Source organism: Chanodichthys erythropterus, chromosome 8 (genome assembly GCF_024489055.1).
Source record: "Chanodichthys erythropterus isolate Z2021 chromosome 8, ASM2448905v1, whole genome shotgun sequence".
Classification (NCBI taxonomy): domain Eukaryota; kingdom Metazoa; phylum Chordata; class Actinopteri; order Cypriniformes; family Xenocyprididae; genus Chanodichthys; species Chanodichthys erythropterus.
Window position 1 is genome coordinate 10771742 of NC_090228.1, and position 21827 is coordinate 10793568.

The 21827-nt window shown below is 37.0% G+C and overlaps 1 protein-coding gene across 1 annotated transcript in view; it reads left to right on the forward strand.

Annotated features, from left to right (window-relative positions):
- Positions 1 to 21827, forward strand: part of tmem178bb (transmembrane protein 178Bb) — a 100948-nt gene continuing 79121 nt past the window's right edge. Inside the window, exon 1 of the mRNA XM_067390966.1 lies at positions 1 to 553. Coding sequence (XP_067247067.1) covers positions 172 to 553 — 382 coding nt within the window. The 5' untranslated portion in view covers positions 1 to 171. The remainder of the gene's footprint in view (positions 554 to 21827) is intronic.

A 21827-nucleotide genomic window follows, 5' to 3' on the forward strand; every position in this document is an offset into this window, starting at 1 on the left:
TAAGGCTTATATTTCCTGGTGGGCTTCAGCTCGAGGTCTTCAATACAAACAAATTCCACTGCACCGACTGATATCAGTTCTCTCTGTCCGCGTGCCCGGCGGGATGCGGGTGCACGTCAAGGAGCTCTCCAAGCTGTTGTGGTGCTGACGCGGCTCTGAGCGAACGCGAGCATGGCTGCTGGGAAGTTGCTGCTCTACGCCGGTCTGTCTCTGTCCCTCTGCGCGCTCGGGATGCTGGCCGTGGCTATCTGCTCCGACCACTGGTACGAGACGGACGCCCGGAGGTACCGAGAGAGGTGCCGAAGTTTCTCCAGCCGCCGGAAGGACCCGGGCTTTATTTACATCCCCAACAACAGTCTCCCTCTGCGGGCGAGCCGCTCGCGCCTGGACCGCTGGGAGGAAAAGCTGCTGCTGGCGCGGAACAGACGGCAGCTGTTCGCCATGAGCGCCGCCGATGAGTGCAGCAGGCAGTATAACTCCACCAACATGGGGCTGTGGAGCAAATGCCATCGGCTTGGATTTGATCAAGATATCGAGGACCTCATTCGAAAAGGTAGGACAGTGATGTTTTGTGTCTATCAGTGTGCAATGCAGACGTGATATCAATCTTATATTCGTAGTGTTTGCAAGGTAGCAGTGTAAATTCTGATTAAGGTTTATTCTGAAACCCTAACAATAAAACTTAAAGTATTAGTTCAATTTTTTAATTAAAATCACCCCAAGCTTTACTCACCCTCAAGCCATGGTGTTTATGACTTTCTTCTTTCTGATGAACACAATCGGAGATATATTAATAAATATCCTGACGCATCCGAGCTTTATAATGGCAGTGAATGGGACCAAGAAAATGCCTCCATTCACATCCATCCATCATAAACGTACTCCACACGGCTCCGGGGGGTTAATAAAGGCCTTCTGAAGCAAAGCGATGTATTTGTATATATATATATATATATATATATATATATATATATATATATATATATATATATACATATATAATCCATATTTAACAAATTATGAAGTAAAATATCTAGCTTCCGGTGACTGCCTTCCGTATTCAAGTTACGAAAAAAACTGAACTGGCGTTGCTTCAGTTGAGCTTTTTCCGTAAGTTGAACAGGAAAGGAGTAGGACGTAGCGTAAGCTTTTTAAACTGCGAGAGTCTATTATATTATTATTAATATATCTCTGATTGTGTTCATCAGAAAGAACAAAGTCATATACACCTAGGACAGCTTGAGGGTGAGTAAAGCTTGGGGTCATTTTCATTTGAAAGTGAACTAATCCTTTAAGAAATAAATTCAACCTGCCTCGCTTAAAAGACTGTTTAAACTACTGAATACTGCTTTTTATTTTTGAATTATAAACAGCATATCTTCAAAGATAAACCAATAGGATGTTTCACCGATATTTTTAGCATATATTCACAGTTTTCTACATAACTCAGTTATGGGGTCAACTGATAATTAGCCTAATCAATCAACATTTTATATAACAGCCATTCAATATATAATAATAATAACAGCAGCAGCAACTTAAGCATGAATGTCTGTTACATAAAATAATGATTCTTTAATTTTCGGTTGACCCAAAGAACCTATTATTGTTGTTATTATATGATTATATTGGTTAATATAGTCATTATGTATACTAAATTCTAAAAATTACCAAGTTATTATCATTTTTGCTTAAAGAAATAAAAAAAAACTTGATAAATTGTCTTTTAGAAACTATCTGTATCGCTATTGGTCATAAAAAACAATATCAGCTGATATCTGTTTTTTTAAACATTTTAACTGAAGCTTTAAAATTTGCCATTAACATACACTGAGTGAATCAAATATATTTGAATATTCAGTATTCAAAATGCAACAGCTGTGATGGTGACATTATTCTGAATTGTGGTCACGCATTTATTTGACCATCCATAGCCAACAAATATAAAGTGGCAGCTTGAAAGTTTGAAACTTTAGCACTACTCTTTGCTATCCTGCAAGCACTTGTATTACTTCAGGAATAGCAAATCTAGTGCAATAGCAAGTCTGGGTTGCAGTGCAATATTTACTAAAACACTGAAACATTTTCATAAACTCTAGACATGCTAGCCTTCTAAACTGGAGGCCCACACTATAGACAATACTGTCCCATTCATGTGCACAGGTGAAAAAAAAAGGAGAGAATTAGCAGGAGCGACGAGTCCCTTGCATATGAAGGTGTGAAGCCCTATGGCTAGTCTCACATTCTGGGACTTATTATCTTCCACCAAACTAAGTTAATTTACTCCTCAATGGTTAGAGGCATATGTAATGAATATATTAATAGCTACACACACACACACTCTCACACACAAGGATGTCTATAAATATATCCCGTGCCTCAAACTATGTCAGCCCAAACACCGTAGGCTGTGCTTCAGTCAAGTTACACCAAAACAATAGGCCCAGAGTTGCTGAGACTCGCTTACTCTCCGGTTACACGCTAACCTCTGTCTGCAAATGTGCTTGTGTTTGGGAAAGTAACAGCACAAAATGCCCTCTAAAATAAAAACAAGCTTAATTCTGCTTATTTGGATCGTGCAACCTCCACTGGTACCTGTGCCTAATGTGTGTGTGCGATTATGTAACAGGGATTTTGTGGTGAAGAGGTGCCCCTGTAATGCTGTGTGTTATGACTGTGTGCAGTACCAGCCGATTGTGTATTGCACCATCAGCAAAAGCTCATTTAACTCTCTGGGGCACCTGCCAGCCACATACTGCGTGCTGATTTGGGGTGGGGGTTGCATTGATAGAATAATGCAGTGTTATTCTACACCATCTCTGCCATTCACCTTGGGCGACGGGTGATGATGCAAGAAGCAGTTTGCCTGTGCGTCTGAGATATAATGAAGAGTGAAGAACAATTTGTCATTAGCTGACTTTTTTAGTTGAAAACATGTATTGCTCAGATAAACAGCTGTTTCTTTATCTGTGCGTGCTTTGTTTGGTAAATATTAGTCAATAGCCATGCGTCTCTATAAATAAATGTGTGAATGCTACCGTTACATTTCTTTTTTATGATTATTCATATCATTATCTGGGTTGCAAGCACATCGTTTTATGAAATGTGCTGACTGCGCTCATAATGGCATTGCCCATCTCTCAGAGGAAGCTTATTCTCTGTCTCTACCCAGGATCCTCTCTTGGGAGAGAGAAGGAGGAATAGAATGATGTATGAGAGAGCAAAACAGTAGTGCACAGATAAGGGGTCAAAACTTAAAGGCTTAAAGAGGGGAAAAGTCATTCATTGGGAATGAAACATGCTCCATTTAAGCTTGCTATTGTATTTTTTGGTGGGAATTTAAATTAAATTTTGTTCACAGACTCCAGCTTAATTAGCAAAGATAACTAAAAGTAAGCCGTTCGAAGGATGATTCCAGTTAATTTTGTCGTTGACAGTTTTTTTGTTAACTTTCATCAGCAATAACGAAGACGAGACAAAAAAAGAACATCTAGTTGATCATTTTAATCTATGTCCGAAAATATGACAAGAAAAACTAAGTAAATATATATATTTTAAAAATTATATTAATATACAATGTCACATTGTGAATCTTTCCATAACACTGCACTGAAAAACGGATGCACGTTTTAAATTAATATCGTTTTGTTAAAGGGTTAGTTCACACAAAAATGAAAATTCTGTTGTTTACTCACCCTCATGTCGTTCCAAACCCATAAGACTTTTGTTCATTTTCAGAACACAAATGAAGATCTTTTTGATGAAATCTGAGAGCTTTCTGTCCCTCCATAGACAGCTACGCAAACGACACTTTGACAATTCAGAAATTTCATAAAGAGATCGTAAAACTAATCCATATGAATTTAGCGGTTTAGTCCAAATTTTCTGAAGAGACTCAATCGCTTTATATGATGAACAGATTTAATTTAGGCTTTTATTCACATATAAACACTCATCAACTCACACATCAGAGGGCTGTTTCATAAAACAAGATTAGAAAACAAGCCAGGCTTATTTTACTTAGTCAGACTTGTCAGCGAATTCTGTTTCATAAAACAAACTTAAATTAGTTCAAACTCAGTTACTCTGGCAACTTATGCTGGGAAACTAGCCTGGTCTGGAGCAGGCTAACTGTCAGGCTAAGCTGAGCTTCTCTAACACTGACCAATAGGAACGCAATGATATTACAGCTGACTCTCTCACATACAATTATTTGACCTTATTAACACACACACACACACACACACACACACATATATATATATATATATATATATATATATATATATATATATATATATATATATATATATATATAAAATACACACATTTACTAAATAGTGCTAAATAAAAAAAAATTGGTATAATGGTTTAAAGGTAAGTATGATGAGAAACAAAACATTTAAAGAGAAGTAATTTCTTAAAAATTAAGTGTTATATAGCCCACTGAATAATTCTCAGACTTAATACTAACAACAATGGAAGCAGTTGGGAGAGAACTGTCAGAGACTTATTTCTTAGCAAGGAAGAGTACAAGAGGATTACCAAATCATTGTATTAAATGTGAAAATATAGTAAAAGTAACACATAAATTTAAAATCAATAAACCTGTGACAAGGCACCTGAAACAATCAGGCCTTCATTTGTAAGCTTTCATTAAGTGATGAGTGATTTTTTGCTAGACAAATACCAAGTGAGTGTTTCAGATCCAGCAAAAGCTATGAAAAGAGTGACAGAGTAAGATGCAGCCTGCAGAAATGTCATGTATGGATGTTGTCCACACTGAAACTACCCTGTAGTCAAAGCACAATAAAGTCAGCTAGCCTTTTCCAAGGCCCATATTTAATCTATACTAATATATATATATATACAGTATATATGGAATTCAGGTTGATTGGGACATTTTTTGCTATTGAAATGACTGGGAAAAATGTGTAATGTGTGTAATTAGATTGTTTTTTTACATTTCTCTCATGTTTTGTTTGGCAGTAGTACTCTTTATGGTTATTAGAAGAGCAGAAATTAAGATCATAAAATTAAAAATTAAAATAAATATTCACAGACTAAATTTTAATTGGTAAGATGAATCTAAACTCAGTAATTGTCCCAAAGTATATTGATTTACCGCATTACAATAGTCCATTTACATTTACTATCATAAAAACATACACTTACTTGTAGGTTTAAACTTGTACATAAGGCACATTTAATGTCCAACATCAAATATTTTAGCGAAATGTATATTTTAGAATTATTGCTTCTATTGCATTCCGTCTGTTTAGCGCGCATGTGTGCAGCAGCGCTCGTTCACTGTGAAGTTTAGCCGCAAAATGGAAATATTTGCATTACTTTCTAACATTTACAGATGGAGAATAAACTTGTGAAAAGTAAGTTATGCACTGAGGAAAACACCATGTCTCAAACGCATAAAATAGCACAAAATGTATGCCCTTTCCTGTGGTGGATTGATTTGATCCATGATCGACCTCTAGGGCTGCTTAAAAAAAACTGTGCACGCAAAATTATCTTGACTAGGTGAACCTGGATCGAATTAGCGGGACTGCGTGAACTTCAATTACCTTTTATGAAACCGTTTTAGCCCAAAATCATTTGTTAGGTTAATTCAAGTCAGGTTTTGGAGTTTAATCCTCGCTTTTCTTAGCATCTTTTATGAAACAGCCCTCAGTTGTGGTAAACAAAAAAGCTCAAGCATGTTTGCTTGATGTGCAAGAACCAATCAGGTTCATTCTCATGTGTTACGCAGCACGTTTGAGCTTCCGCAAGAGGTTTGTTCACGTATGGTTTGGTTGAGCTTCTGTTTATGTTTGTTGATCAGTGTTTATATGTGAATAAAAGCCTAAATTAAATCTGTTCATCATATAAAGCGATCGAGTCTCTTCAGAAAATTTGGACTAAACCGCTGAATTCATATGGATTCGTTTTACAATCTCTTTATGAACCTTTTGATCAAAGTGTAAGTTGTGTAGCTGTCTATGGAGGGACAGAAAGCTCTCAGGTTTCATCAAAAAGATCTTCATTTGTGTTCTGAAGATAAAAGTCTCACAGGTTTGGAACGACGTGAGGGTGAGTAAATGATGATAGAATTTTCATTTTTAGGTGAACTATCCCTTTAAATGTTGATGGTGAAATGAATATATGAAATGTTTGAATGTTTTGCATAATTTTGCACTCTCTTGTCAACTAAAATGTAGTTTTTGGTGACTGAAATTAGTTTTAGTCAGTATAAAACTAATTAAAAATGTGTTTTAAAATGTTTGACTATTTCGTTCAATTTTGCACTTTCAATTACTAAAATGTAATTTTTGTAGAATTTTTTTTTTTTTTTTTAAATGACTATAGCACTCTTATTCTCACAATAGCAGTTGCTCAGGTTTTGCAGGACCCCTGGAAGTGTATGATTTGTGTAGATATGACAGTTCACCTTTAAGAATTGATTAGCACTGTGCTAGTATGTTACTTTTATCACTGATATTATTCTTGAAGATTTCACATTGTAGCAACATATTGCAGCACAGAAGAAATGATTCATGTTTGTAGTTTGTAGAAAGACAAACCTGCACAATGGAAAAGACGACCAGAAATAGGAAATGATGCGAAAGATGGCGGCATCTGGAGGTTGTGGAAAATTGAAAAAGTCTGTCTGAGTCTGAGTGAGAGTGTGAGAGGAGGGTGAGATCATGCAGAAACAGCCAACCCATCTCATTGTCCACCATCTGTCCCTACCTCCCAGAGGGACACCCATCAGGGATGATGAAGACATTTTAGACCTAGAACACAATCACAGTGACAGGAGAGTGGGATCCAACCTTCCACCATCAATATAGGCAAACCTAACAGGGAGAGAAAGAGAGAGAACAGAGATGAGAGAAACCACAATACATAAGCAGTTAGCAGCAAAAACGGATTACGGACCGGGCCAGTGTGACCTTTAGATCTCAAATGAGACTTTATTTTGCACATTTGGACATTAAATCTCATCTTATTAAAAGAAAGGCCCTCCTAATCCATTCTTGGTTAGCAAGCTAGAGCAAATACAAGGATTGGATTGTTTTTGAGTTCTCAAAGGATCTGGCTTCCTTGTTTTCAGTGTTTAAATTGGATGCCAAGGGAGGAAGACGCCACACCTTCACGGTTCAAACAGTAAGCCGCACCGGGACTCAAGCGCTGACACTAATCAAATACACAGGTGTTGGGGTGGGATGCTGGGTACATCTCCTGGGAACAAGGAATAGACTGTGCAAATTCCGAGGCATATTATATCACAGAAATTGGGTGTGACTTTCAATAAATTGTAGAGAAAGGGAAAAGTGTTCAGTAATTTTAAAGGCCAGGAGGCATTCAAGATCTTCGGAGGAACTACGCTGAAATAAATGAGGTATCCAATAACCTCCCTTTTCATTTTCTGTTATGGCTTTCATTTCCAACAAATATCCGTATAGTGGAATGTGACTTGACAGAGTGCCTGGACTCAGCCCACTACCAGCAGATTATGATTTGGCCTCAAAGTGTGTAAAGCACCCTCATTAGTGCGGGGAGAATATTTCTCGCTTAGTTCGAATAAGACGTACAATTGTGCATTTAAGATATGACAGACTTGAAATTAGCACCCTGCTTGATAACAGCTTGAGTTATATCACTTTTCCCCTGCTGTTTGAAATTATGCTAATATGATCATTGGCTACCACAGCGGCTGATATCGACATTTTCATCTCACCATGAAAGCTCTTCGACTGGGCAGATGTCACATGGTTCTTCAATGAATAACATGTGCTTTTGCTGAACTTTTGTGTAGAGTGTGTGCACTAATCTGAGACATTATTTGGGTTTAGTAGTGGGTTTTGGTTAAAGGAATAGAAAAATGAGCCATTTTAAAGCATATTCAAGGCTATTTATAACATCACAAAATGCAACATTTGGGGTAATGTAACATGAAATACACATCTAGATTGATTGACATGTTATAAGGACAACAAAATTATTAACTTGTTGAAAAAAACATAAGAAAAAAGGGGATATTAAGAATAACTTGATGGACATCAATGCATCAAGAAAGTAATTTAAGGGTACGCTTACACAAACAACGATGTACTAAAAACAGAAAAGCTTTTCCATTGTGTTTTTGAAAAAGTTTCACGTACAGACAACAGCGTTGTCAAAACGATCCCCTTTCACACAAATCCGTTAAAACCACTAAAAACACTGTATTATTCATGCCAGGCTGCTAATTGGAGATACTTTTAAAGAAAAACTATGCGCCTATAGACTGAACAAGTAATATGCATGCGCATGACATCAGCGTTTTCACAAATATGTATTTGTATAGTTTACACAGAGATGATAACATTTTTGAAAACGGGTTTCAAATTGAAAGTTTTTGAAATTTTCAGGCCTCCAAAACGCTGTTGTCGTGTAAATGAACAGCCAAAACACATAAAAAGTTTTCAGTTTTTAGTTGAAAACAGTGTCATGTAAACGCCCCCTAAGTTAAGTTATTTTATAAATATGCTTTTGTTATTTAACACATTTTTAATAGGTTAATATACAAAAATAACTAAGCAACCTATTGAAACATGATTGAAGTGGAGTTAATTTGTTTAAAATATGTTAAAGGTGCCATCGAATTGAGAATTGAATTTACCTCGGCATAGTTAAATAACAAGAGTTCAGTACATGGAAATGACATACAGTGAGTCTCAAACTCCATTGTTTCCTCCTTCTTATATAAATCTCATTTGTTTAAAAGACCTCTGAAGAACAGGCGAATCTCAACATAACACCGACCGTTACAGTCGGGGTGTACGCCCCCAATATTTGCATATGCCAGCCCGTGATCGAGGCATTGCACAGTATTAACGTCTGGATCTGTGCACAGCTGAATCATCAGACTAGGTAAGCAAGCAAGAGCAACAGCGAAAAATGGCAGATGGAGCGATAATAACTGACATGATCCATGATATTTTTAGTAATATTTGTAAATTGTCTTTCTAAATGTTTCGTTAGCATGATGCTAATGTACTGTTAAATGTGGTTAAAGTTACCATCGTTTCTTACTGTATTCACGGAGACAAGAGCCTTCACTATTTTCATTATTAAACACTTGCAGTCTGTATAATGCATAAACACAACTTCATTCTTTATAAATCTCTCCAGCAGTGTGTAATGTTAGCTTTAGCCACGGAGCACTATCAAACTCATTCAGAATCAAATGTAAACATTCAAATAAATACCATACTTACGCGATTAGACATGCTGCATGACGAACACTTTGTAAAGATCCATTTTGAGGGTTATATTAGCTGTGTAAACTTTGTTTATGCAGTGATAGAGTCGAGAGCTCGGGAGGGGGCGGAGAGCGCAAGCATTTAAAGGAGCCGCAGCCTGAATTGGCGCATTTCTAATTATGCCTCAAAATAGGCAGTTAAAAAAATGAATTAAAAAAAAAAATCTATGGGGTATTTTGAGCTGAAACTTCACAGACACATTCAGGGGACACCTTAGACTTATATTACATCTTTTAAAAAGACGTTCGATGGCACCTTTAATTGATTGCTTAGTGCGCTCCACGCAAAAAGGATGACTAATTTCATAAAAGTAACCATTATAAAATAGTTGTAATTTCTTTATAACTTTGGAATATAACGGTTACTTTACTGAAATAAGGCAGCAGCAATGACATATATGAGGCAGACAAATGTGACCTCAGGCCTTCGAAATGAGACCGCTTCTATCTAAACATTAAATCACATGATTTTAATACCATTTAAGATGCTATTAAAGTCAGCATGAAATCAAAATTTACCCTTTTTTACTTTATTAATCCACAGTCCTGGTCTTATTATGCAATTCATCATTGTATATTGTGCTATATAATGCCTCTGAAACAACTTTCGTCTTCAGGTCAAGTCAAGTCAAGACACTATTTTTTATTTTAACCCTATCTTCCAAAAATCTGGAAATATTCTGCTGTATAATGCCAACTTTTTACAATCCACTCATTTACCAAAAAAAAAAAAAAAAAATCATCAAATTCACCTGATAATATCATATTATGTAAAAAGATTTGCGAATATCATTTTAGGCTGACTTGAAAACAGATTGATAAATCTGTAATTTTAGAACCATGCCTGGAAATCACTCTGGAAATAAGCCACCAGAATACTTCTTCCTAATTAAAACGTATAATTATTTTCCTGTCACACTGCTGTAGGGCTGTTATAATTTGTCCCTGAATGCTAGAAAGCACAAGCCCTGCTTCTAATATTCAGCTGACAGCCGTCTGCATTTCCGCGGGACTGATAAATGTCGGCGTTTCATGTGGCACCGCACCACAGAATTAATATCGCCGAATGTTTTGCGACCTCAACTCATTGTGAGCCCTGTTGTTTGTCTTTCTGTTCTCCCTGATGAAGCCTGGCACAGGTCTCCTTCTCACAATCAGCCCTGCGAGGTGAACAAAGCGGAGGCGAGGGGGTTGCCGCACAGGGAAGTGGAGGAGGATGGTTGGAGGCAGCTGAGACGCTGATTAAAATACCAGTAGTAATGCTGCACCTGAAAGACAGAGAACAGATGTGAGAGAACTGCAGTGGAACTGTTGGTAAAATGTCCAGTCAGATGAATGCAGCTGCTTTGTGCAATTACAAGCAGAAGTGGAGGAATAAAGAATAGACGGCGAGGGCTGTTAGTCAAGAGGAAATGACACTCTGTCTTCCCTCGCCCCTCCCCCCTCGTTCGATTCGTCTCCCTCCTTCTTGCAGCCCAATTTATATTCTGGCACGCAGATTAGTCTCCTGAAAATGGAGTACTGATGATTTCACCACCAAAAGACTGCACACTGCAGTGAAGTGAAAGATGGAATGAGGTAAAAGAATGACCAAAACGATTGTGTTTTACTCCCTCCTCATTCACAGTATTTGGAGTTCAAGTCATCAAGAACGGCTCAATTTTTCAAAACACTGCTATTTCACTCCCACATCCTGGCATCTTTGTGGTGTTGCTAGTTTTGGATTTGCTGTCTGTGGGAAATGTTTTTTGTTTTTTTGGCGCAGATCAATCATAGGGAATCTTTGTAAGCTGAGCCATAAGACAAGTAATGCATTTGAAATGGTGAGACAGACATTGATCCATTCAGTTGCTCATTAGTTTGCCATTGAATTTGGGAGAGTGTGATAAACACCGGATGATCTTCACTCAATATGAGAGGGTCAATGCCAAAGCGAAAAGCCTTGGTGGAGTTTAAAGCCGGAAAAAGTCCAGGCAGATCTCATGCATTTAGATATATAATATGAAAATGAAAATGCAAATACTATTTTTGTCTATTTAAAATGTATAAAACTTCCAATGGCAGAGCAAAATAGGTCACTTGAATATGATTTGTGACTTAGCAGTTGGGTTGTCAAGATACCATTTCACTTGTTCATACTAGTGAATTTTTATCCTTCTATCAATTTTAAAACCACAGCAAAAGCTAATTTGCTATTGAACATACCCTCTATTTAAAAAGTAAAATATTTATTTATTGACTGATTTATTTAACAAATTAAAGCAAATGTCAACTTTGAGTATTTGCATAAAGGTAAATATTGCTTCAAGTGTTTCAATTAATTACTCAAGTAACCAGTGAGAAATAAGAAAATTAAATATTCCCCTCAATATTTTCTTTTGATAATAATATTAAAGGGATAGTTCATCCAAAAATGAAAATTTTGTCATCATTTACACACTTCTTTTCACAAAAGAAGATATTTTAAAGAATGTTGGTATCCAGACGGTTGATGGTAGCCATTGACTTCCATAGTATTTTTTTTCCTACTATGGAAGTGAATGGATACCGTCAACTGTTTTGGCGCTTTTCCACTGCATGGTACAACTCTGCTCGCACGGCATGGTACGGCTCAGCTCGATTAACTTTCGGTTTGCTTTTCTACTGCAGTTTAGTACTGCTTCAAAGTTGGTGGGATTATAGACGGATCGTTATAGTTGCGCCGCCTCTACTGTCATGGATCCGTGGAAAAGCGCCAATGATTACCAACTTATCTTCTTTTGTGTTCAGCAGAAGAAAGAAACAAGTTTGGAACAACTTGAGGGTGAGTAAAAATGTTCATTTTTGGGTGAAATATCTCTTTAAAGACATAATATAAAGCTGCAGGTATTAGAGATACTGTAGAAAATTTTTTTGATTCGACTGGGTATTGAAGTACTGTTATTTTTAACATTTCTACCAAACAGAATGACAGCAAACACTAGTATGTTTACAGTATAGAGTTAATTATGTATTTTTTCTAACTTAATATGCAGACAACTATAATTAATCTCTATGTGCCCACAATTAATCATCATCTTCATTTTCTTAATTATTTTATTTACCAGTAAAAATGTCCTTAAAACATCATTAAAACAAGACAAATGTGTTTGAGAAGCAAAACTCTAAAATAATAGGATTATGAATAATACTTCTTGTTTGTTTTCAAAGAATCTTGATTGTATTTTTCATACCCTGCTGGCAAATTATTTTAAACACAAACTTCAATAAATCTTGTTGAATTTATGCTTAAGACAATATAAAACAACTTGCCAATTGGGCAAGACAAATAAACTTCTCATCCTCATATCTTATGCAGTTTTAATTCTCCAGTAAATTTATCTTGTTTTAAGAATTTGCAGATAAAAACACTGATTAAGAAAGTGTTTTTGCACTGCTCGGTCTTTACTTCCTGTTATTGGCTATGAGTCTAAATAGGGTCGATTGAGCGAAAGCTGGAATCCAGACCTGATCTCTGATGTATAAGCTCTCCCTCTTCTTGGTGGACGCCCTTCCTCTTTCTCACCCCCTCTTCCTCACATCCTCCCTTTGATCAATGGTTCATCAGAAGGGCTGGACTTCACTTGGGTTCAGCTCATGGTGCAATGACACCAATCAGCAATCCATTCAGGCCTGAGAAAGACAAGACGCTTGTTAAAAGCTCTGTGGGAAACAGCAGGCCGATTCTAATGAGAACCACGTCCACCGCAGCTGCTGGGTTGAATGAGAGCTTTCAGGAAGTCGACAAAGTAAGAATTATGGCACACGGAGGAATCGCACAGCTGCTTCTGCCTCTCGGGCCGAGCGTATGAAGGGCACACGAGGTGTCTCAGCTCGTCCCGTGGACCGTGTGAGCCGTGTTAAGGTGTTTTACCGCTGTGAGTGACGGATGGAGTCAGTTGTTTGTTTTTCTTTCCTCGCTGAGGCCGACAGATAAGGCACAAGCAGAAGGTTGAGTGACGTCATCTGTCAAGATGTGTGGAATAATTCTCTTGCTTCTGTTGTCGTGGCAACGTGAAGACACCTGACAAATGCTATTCTGCTCTCTGATGCAAGCATTTGTTTTTTTTTCCCTTCCTCCTTTCTAATTGCTTTGGTATTTGCAGAATGGGCCTGGTGAGACAGAAAAAGATGTGCATGTGTGTTTACTTTTCTCATGAAAGGCCAAACATCTACCTGAATACATAAATTTGATTGTTGCGCTACCTCAGAAATGGGAAGTCATACCACCAACTACTGTCAAACATTTCTTTTTTTAAGATGATACGCGTCGCCTACTATGTTTTACTGTGTGGGTGAATCTTATGAAACCTGTCAAAAACATGTCTGGGTCATATTTCACCTCATAATTACAAGAAAGACACAAGATTATGATTTTTGGAGACACTTTATAATAGGGTCCAATTCTCACTATTAACTGATTATTAACTACAACTTTTGCCTTTTTGTGCATTTATTTTTATGACAATGTACATTTTACCACAAAAAATTCTCATAACCAAAATATATTTCATGAAATACATAATGTATATATATATATATATATATATATATATATATATATATATATATATATATATATATATATATATATATATATATATACACCCACACACACAAATACATATGTGACCCTGGACCACAAAACCAGTCATAAGGGTAAATTTTAGATTTATGCATCATCTGAAAGCTGAATAAATGAGCTTTTCATGTATGTATGGTTTTGTTAGGATAGGACAATATTTGGCTGAGATACAACTATTTGAAAATTAGGAAAGTGAGGGTGCAAAAACAATCTAAATACTGAGAAAATCACCTTTAAAGTTGTTCAAATGAAGTCCTTAGCAAAAATAAGTTTTTGATATATTTATGGTAGGAAATTTACAAAATATCTTCATGGAACATGATCTTTACTTTATACCAAATTAATTTTTGCATTAAAGAAACATTGATAATTTTGACCCATACAATGTATTGTTTGCTATTGCTACAAATATACCCGTGCGACTTATGACTGGTTTTGTGGTCCAGGGTCACATATATACATATAGTATTTGTTTTGTTGACTTTAATGCTTATTTAAATGAAAAAAAAAACATTGAATATAGTACTTTTTGATGTAATGCAATAATTTCCAAATCTATTTTAATAAATGCAATGCATGTGAATATACACCTTGATGTTAAAAAGTCACAACACAACTGTGCATTTGTATCAGCAAAGGGGATGAATTTAGATCATCTTCTCTGAGAAGATTTTACTTAGATAAAGCACAACACGCTGCTTAAATAGTTGACTAGCTGTCCAATAACCATAATGACTCATCCATACTCTGAAATGAAACAGAACTATCTACATTAGTCATTCATAAAAACACCCTCCATCCATGACTGCTTCTTTAAAGTTATTGTATCACTGCATGCTCAAAAGGTGTTAAAATGAAGTGAGGTGGGAAATCGCCCCAGACAAATTAATATGCTGTGTTGCCAAAATAGAGCTCAAATCTTTTTCACCCGTGTCACTGTTTAAACGTTCCTTTATACTTCATTTACTTTCATTTTGACTTTGTAAGCACATTTTCACGCTCTTTCAGCCGCTGCAGCATCTGGTGCTGTAGTAAGGCACTTGATAAATGCATCCATACAACTTTTCTAATTATCAGCTCTCACTTTGAAGTCAACAGGAAATCAGAATTGACCCTATTTACTTTCTCAACCCATGTTCCTGGTCTAGTAATGCAGTATTCATCATTTCACGTCATTCAAAGGAAAACAAAAATGTTTGCCTTTTTAATCTTTAATCAAAATCTAATAACTTGCTCTTCCTCTCAAACAGTTTTCTATTTTGGCTGAAGTCACTTTGGTTGTGTAGGTAATTGGTTAATGTTAATGTTAAACAATATCCGAATAGCTATATATGCATTGTTTTATGCTGCTTTTTAAAAATCTTACTAATAGTTAGCGCAATAATTTCATACTGGTTATTGTTTTTTTTTTTAATTATGGATTTTTGAAAATGACCTTTCATGTAGTGTGTAGCATAGCTCTAAGTGAATGAAAGCATCCTGCAAAGTTTTAAATCTGATAATGCACTGTATATAAAGTTATTGTCTCTCAAAAGTAAGAGTCGACTCAGAGTCAATTATACGAGTCGTTTGTAAAATGAATCCCAAGCCGTTTCGTTGTGACATCACAACGAAACATTAACATATTGCCCGCCCACTTATTGTGGATTCACAAAACGCTTTGGTCTTAAAATATGGATCAATGCCCAGTTTATTTGGCCAGCTTGCTCCTCTGAATCTCAACTTCTAAGTATGATTAATAATTGTTTATGTTTTCTAACGATCGTTCAAAATTGTTTAACGTACACCCTAGTCTGTATGTCTCCTGCTAGTCTCGTGTAACCAGACCTTCAGACTGACGGAAGAAGGTCTGGACTCTACTGCAGCTTTCATTGGCTAAGGACCGCCCAAGAAGATGTTTGACATGTAAAGCAACCACGCAGAGTTCGTTTTGTTCCACGTCATGTTTAGGAGCGTGAAAATGAAAGGTGATGTCCCTACAATAACAAACCGGCTTGCATCTATAAATTATTCATTCAAGAATGTTGTGCAAGTTTACTGCAACAACAGAGCTGCAAACTTAACATTCTTTTGAAAATCTAACGTTTATTTGATCCTGATAGGCGCTCGTTATCACAGCTGTAAACATGACGGCATTCTTCTACGAGGGGGTTTGGCGTCACAGCATTTTTTTCCAAGCGGACCATTAAAGAATGCAACACATACGTCTCCCAGACATCCTGTAGAATTCAACCAACCAGATGACGACTTTGATACTGCTGAAGTATTTCCAGATAAGTGTGCCATATCGTCGCTGTCCAAAACGGTTACTTTTCAGGAAGTGAAAAAAAACACCGTATTTCAAAAGCAGTTGAATGTATCGTTGTCATACTTGGTATGGCATCTTTGCATGTAACCATATTCTTGCCAGTGTAATGATATAATCCAAATTTGACCAAAATTGAGTTTAAATGGACATACCTGCATATTTTACAATAACGGTGGTCGATAAGCGTTCTTCCGATCATTAATTAGAATGGCCAAGTCGCGTTTCATATTGACAGATGAATACACTCAGTTTATTAAATAGCCTATGTCTTAGTTTATTAAATACACTTACTTTATTTCATATTAATTATAAATTTATTTAATGTCTCTTGCAAACTATGAAGGGACAATGAATCAATACACTGACATGGTAATGCTAGACAGATACTTTGTTTGCACAGTCCTACCGTAATTTTGTCACTCCTAGACGTACGTCTGGCATCAGGGGGGAAACGTTTACCTCGATAAAGGAAAGTCATTGTCTCACCAGGCTATGTTTATTTGACAATGTAACCTCACAGTGTTATTCGGCTATCCAGTGCTGAGCTTCGATGAAACTTCACGAGACCGGCGAGATCTTCCACAGGGAGGGAGATACGCGGCGTGATTGACAGCTTTGACACCAAATGGATATACGTGAAAATCAGATGACATGATTTCACAACTTTTCATTGGCCATTTAGATATGTGAAGCATACTGTATACGGAAATCGGCAAAATGGACATACGTGGTTTACATCGGACAGCGACGATATGCATCAGACATTCAGCCGTGGGCGTGATGTTTGAGGCTGAGACTAGTCTCCTGCTAACCAGCTAACTATCGTTTCTGTAGTTCTGCTTGTATACTTGTTAAAGTATAACAGTGACGCTGCTATCACATCTTATAAATAACTAAGGTGACACTTACCATATAGAAACGTCGTATTCCACTCATTATTGCGAATCAGTTTCTGGTGGATCTACTACTTCAGACATCAGACTCGGGCTTGAATTGATACGGTAAAATCAATGCTATCTTTTCTATACATTGTATATACAATGTCTTGCGAATTGATAGCTGTCATTCAGTTATGGCAATGGGCGTGGTGCATGCAGTAGACCAATCACAAAGGATTGAGCCATCTGACCAATCAGAGCAGTGTAGGCTTACAGAAAGGAGGAGTTTAGAGAGATGGATTCTCTGAACTGCTTCAAATGAGTCGTTTACAAAAGATTGAAATCTCAGGTGAAATTAAATGTATATTATGAGAAAACAAAAGTGTTTTTTGACCTTGCATGTTGAAGACTCCCAATACAATATTAGGAACCTTAAAAAAAAGGCATAATAGTGGCACTTTAAAGATTTATTTTCTGTTTTTGCCTTTATTATGATGGGACATAAGCAGACAGGAAGCGAAGTGGGAGAGAAAGGGGGCCCACGAGGCTATCGACGCCAACTTTACTGGTTATTGTTAATGCCATAAAGTGAATGGCAGTAATATGCATTACTTTGATAAGGTGAACTTGACCTTTAACCTTTACATCCCAATCCCAATCTTGATTCCCAAAGGATAGAGAGTCATAAAAATATAACCTGATTCCTGGGACCAAATTTTAGTTTTCTCAACAACTTACTGTAAACTTGCATTCAGGACTTACTCAGTTCTGGTGAAGAATGGCCACTTTTCACAATACAATTAATTCCCAATGGATAAAATCCTGCCTTACTTTTTTTTTACTTGGAAATGTATCATGTTACAGAAGTAAAATGACAGATGCCATTTTAGGTTGAAACATACATAAAGTCGTGGCGCAGGCTGATGGGTCCTTAACGCAAGTTGATGATAATTAAAGCATTGAGTACTTTGCACAAGCTGATTGGTCCATGTCACTTCTGCAGCCAATGAGCTTGTTGCTCACACATTTAAATGGCTGGTTGGTTACATTCAATTCAATGCAGCGTGCTTCAGAGTTCCTCTAAAACCCTCCACCTTCCCCAGCTCCACCTAGATAGATCTACGATGGGTTATTGATATATGCTATTTGTGCAATAGCACTATGTCTTACTCGCAGCAGCATATTGGCGTATGTATTGGCAGTAGCAAGTTCCTGTACTTGCTCTGCTGCAGCAGCAATAATCAACAGCAGCAGTAATCTACAACAACAGCGATAATCTACAGCAGCATAGCAGATCTATTCCCCCAAGACCAAATACATTAACATTGTTATATCCATTACCATGCTAAAAATCTTCAGAGAGTTGCCATGATTGAAATAATGTTAGCCATTTGCCATTATAATAATTTAGATGACATCCCGCATTCCATATTTGGCCTGGAATTTGCAATAGACTTTTAGGACCATGTCAAAGCATAAAGGAATCAACAGAGAGCAAGCTCGCCAACAAACCCGTCTTTACTATTCACTTGGGTGCATTTAAGCTTCTCTCCTCACTGTCTGAAAAGGCCCATGTAATCAACACCAGGAAGCTGGATAAGTAAAGCCAGCTTTCTTCCGTTTCTTTTTGATGCATTAGCGATAGCAGCATTAGCATTTCAAGCTTCCTTATGGAAGAATGTGGCCAAGAACACGCCACGTACCCCCTTTAAATGCGAGTAAGCGCCTGATAGCTACATATTAAGGATCAGAGGGGCTTTGATCTTCTAAGCAAAGCTATAGTGCACTGAGAATCCGGTTTTAAACCCTCTCTGCTACTGTAACTTAAATAAGCCATAAAATTCAGGTTGTTGTCAGCCTCTGATATCTACCCTTCAAGGCCAAAAGTGACTGTGTCATGTATTAGACATTATCAACACTGCTAACGGACTGCTTGAAAAGCGGAAATGTGTGAGAAATTATATTGATTGACTGCAGTAGTGGTGTAATCTAACACTAGTATCTAAATGAAGCACCCAGATTCTTCTCTAGTGCTGTCTGAAATCAAGGTATATGCATTTAAAGAGAATTTAAAGGGATTTCAGTTAAACCTTTTATACAGTGGTCAAAGTTTAGCTAGTTAGCATGACCATAGCGACACCATCTGGGGAAAAAAAAAGCTTTTTTTTCTCCATTGATGGCCATTCAAAAGTAGCTATGACTTCTGAAATAGAATTTAACGTAAGATTACAAATGTAATATATTATATATATGGGCTAATTACGAGTTAAGGCAGGAACACAGTTTTTCTTTGTCGGCTGACTAAGTTTTCTCAGTGTGCTCCGAACCGTCGGTTGAAGTTGGTCCTCATCGCCTTTTTTTTTGGCCGATTCGAAATGTTGAATCGTCATTGGAGCTCGTCGGTCCGTCGGGCCATCTGATCATTCTGATTGGCTGTTCAGCTACTGCTGCCTGCTGGTTTGGAAAGGCATTTCATCTCATGCAGGCGCAGAACTGACGTGCTACTTGGCCGTCGGCTGTTTAGCGTCGGTTTGGTGTGTCAGGGCAACTTTGGACACAGACGCTGCCAACCCCGCAGTCTGCTTTCATCGCCACTAGTTTGTCGGCATCGCCTTGGTGTGTTCTGGCCTTTACAGGCAAAACAAGTCAAAAATGTCGATTTTGGTTGAATTTGAGGTTTTCGCAAAAATGAGTTTGTTAAGCCCTCGTCTAGTGATTCAAATGCTTCAGATAGCAATTAAACATCTAAAAGTATCTTTATTTGTATGTTTTCTGAGAGGAGTACCTTTCCTTTGTCCATGAAAAATGCAGTTTTTCTCTGCTCGCTTCACCACTCGCACCTCCCCTCAGCACAAGTTTGATATCGTTTTAAAGCGCAGCATTCCAACTTTGTGAATATTCATAGCAAATTTTTGATGGCAAGAGTCTGAACCAATAAAATGTGATTTTCAAACTTATACTGATATAAACAAATCAAATGTACTCATGCTGACTTACAGATCTGCTGCATGCACATAAAGACGCCTCAGACAGTGCACAATCTCGATACAGACCTATAAACAGAAATATAGTACTTCAAAATATTGAAAAAAAAATTCCTATAGATATTTGAATTTGATGAATTGTATATATTATATTATATTATAATTGTTATATTATATTATATTAGGGCTGCAACGATTAATCGCGATTAATCATTTGCAAAATAAAAGTCTGTGTTTACGTAATATATATGTGTGTGTTCTGTGTATAATAATTATGTATATATAAATACACACACATACAGGTATAAAGTTTAGAAATATATGCATGTATTATAAATACATATATATATTTATATATATTTTGTATTACATATAAACATAAATATTTTATATATAAATATAACTTTTTTTATTAAATATATACATGAATGTGTGTTTATTTATATATACATAATTATTATACACAGAACACACACATATATATTACGTAAACACAGACTTTTATTTTGCAAACGATTAATCGCGATTAATCGTTGCTGCCCTATATTATATTATATTATATTATATTGCAATTGTTGATGCAAAACTCTTTACAAACATTTTGAAGATTTAAAAAGAATATATGATAATTGCCTATAGTGACCAATTTTTGGGAGGACTCTTACATAATAATTTCTTGGTTCTGCACAAATATCTGTGTGTCCAGACAGAGAAATGAGTGTAGCAACAAATATGTGATGAAACTTCTGGAACATGGAGACCTGGTGTCAGCGGGGAGTTGATGTCTCGGCACACCTTTGTCAGATGGAAAGCCTCAGGCGATGAGCAGACCACTCAGATGAGCAGAGGACTTACGGATGTGAAACTCTGAACATCAACCTTTTTTTTCACATTCCCAAAGGTCTGCTGTCCAGAGGGCAAACTGACAAGCAGAGAACAAGAAAACAGCAGAGGATCGATATTGGCATGACAAATAACACCACAACGCATGCGGCAAAGGGATAGATGTCTGTGCAGGGTTTGAGGAACGTAAGGAACTAAATAAAAATCAAGAGCACAGCATCATGTTTCCATTTTTACCTGGAGAGACGGAGGAGGAAGACGAGAATACTTGGAGAATGGAGATGGAATTCTCTCTCGCCTCAGGGAACTGCCATTAACTCGCTGGGCTGTAAGCAGGCGGTCATGCTGCTGTTGCTAGGTGCTCGTTTCTCCTCAGCTTGTGAGAGCAAACCTCCTGCTCCATCTGTCCACTATACACTAAAATCTTCAAATGGAGTGAGTTGCTCATACTTGGGGACAGTGATTTTTCAAAACCCCATCTATAACACATTCATATTGTGGTTGAGAGCTTGCACAGGCAAGCACCACACCAAAAATATAATATATAAAATGTGGTTTAAAAATATGGATACAATTAAATATATTTTACCTACAATGAACAACACATTATTTGAATAGCTTAAAAGCATCATTACAGAAAAGAAAAAAAAACACCTTATAAAATGTATTGTTTACCTCATTGCCTTTTGCCAGGTAACTGGAATGCAAAGTGATGCATTTCCATAGATTGGCAAAAAATGTGTTTTTGCTTTATTGCTAAAATATTTGTGTTTGCACACACATACGTACAGCACACATACACACAAGCCTTCCTGTTCCCTCATTATGAGTGAAAATGGTGCCCTCACTCTCTTTCTCATTTGCTCTGCGGGTCCCTAGCTGATACATAATTGAATATACGATAACGAAG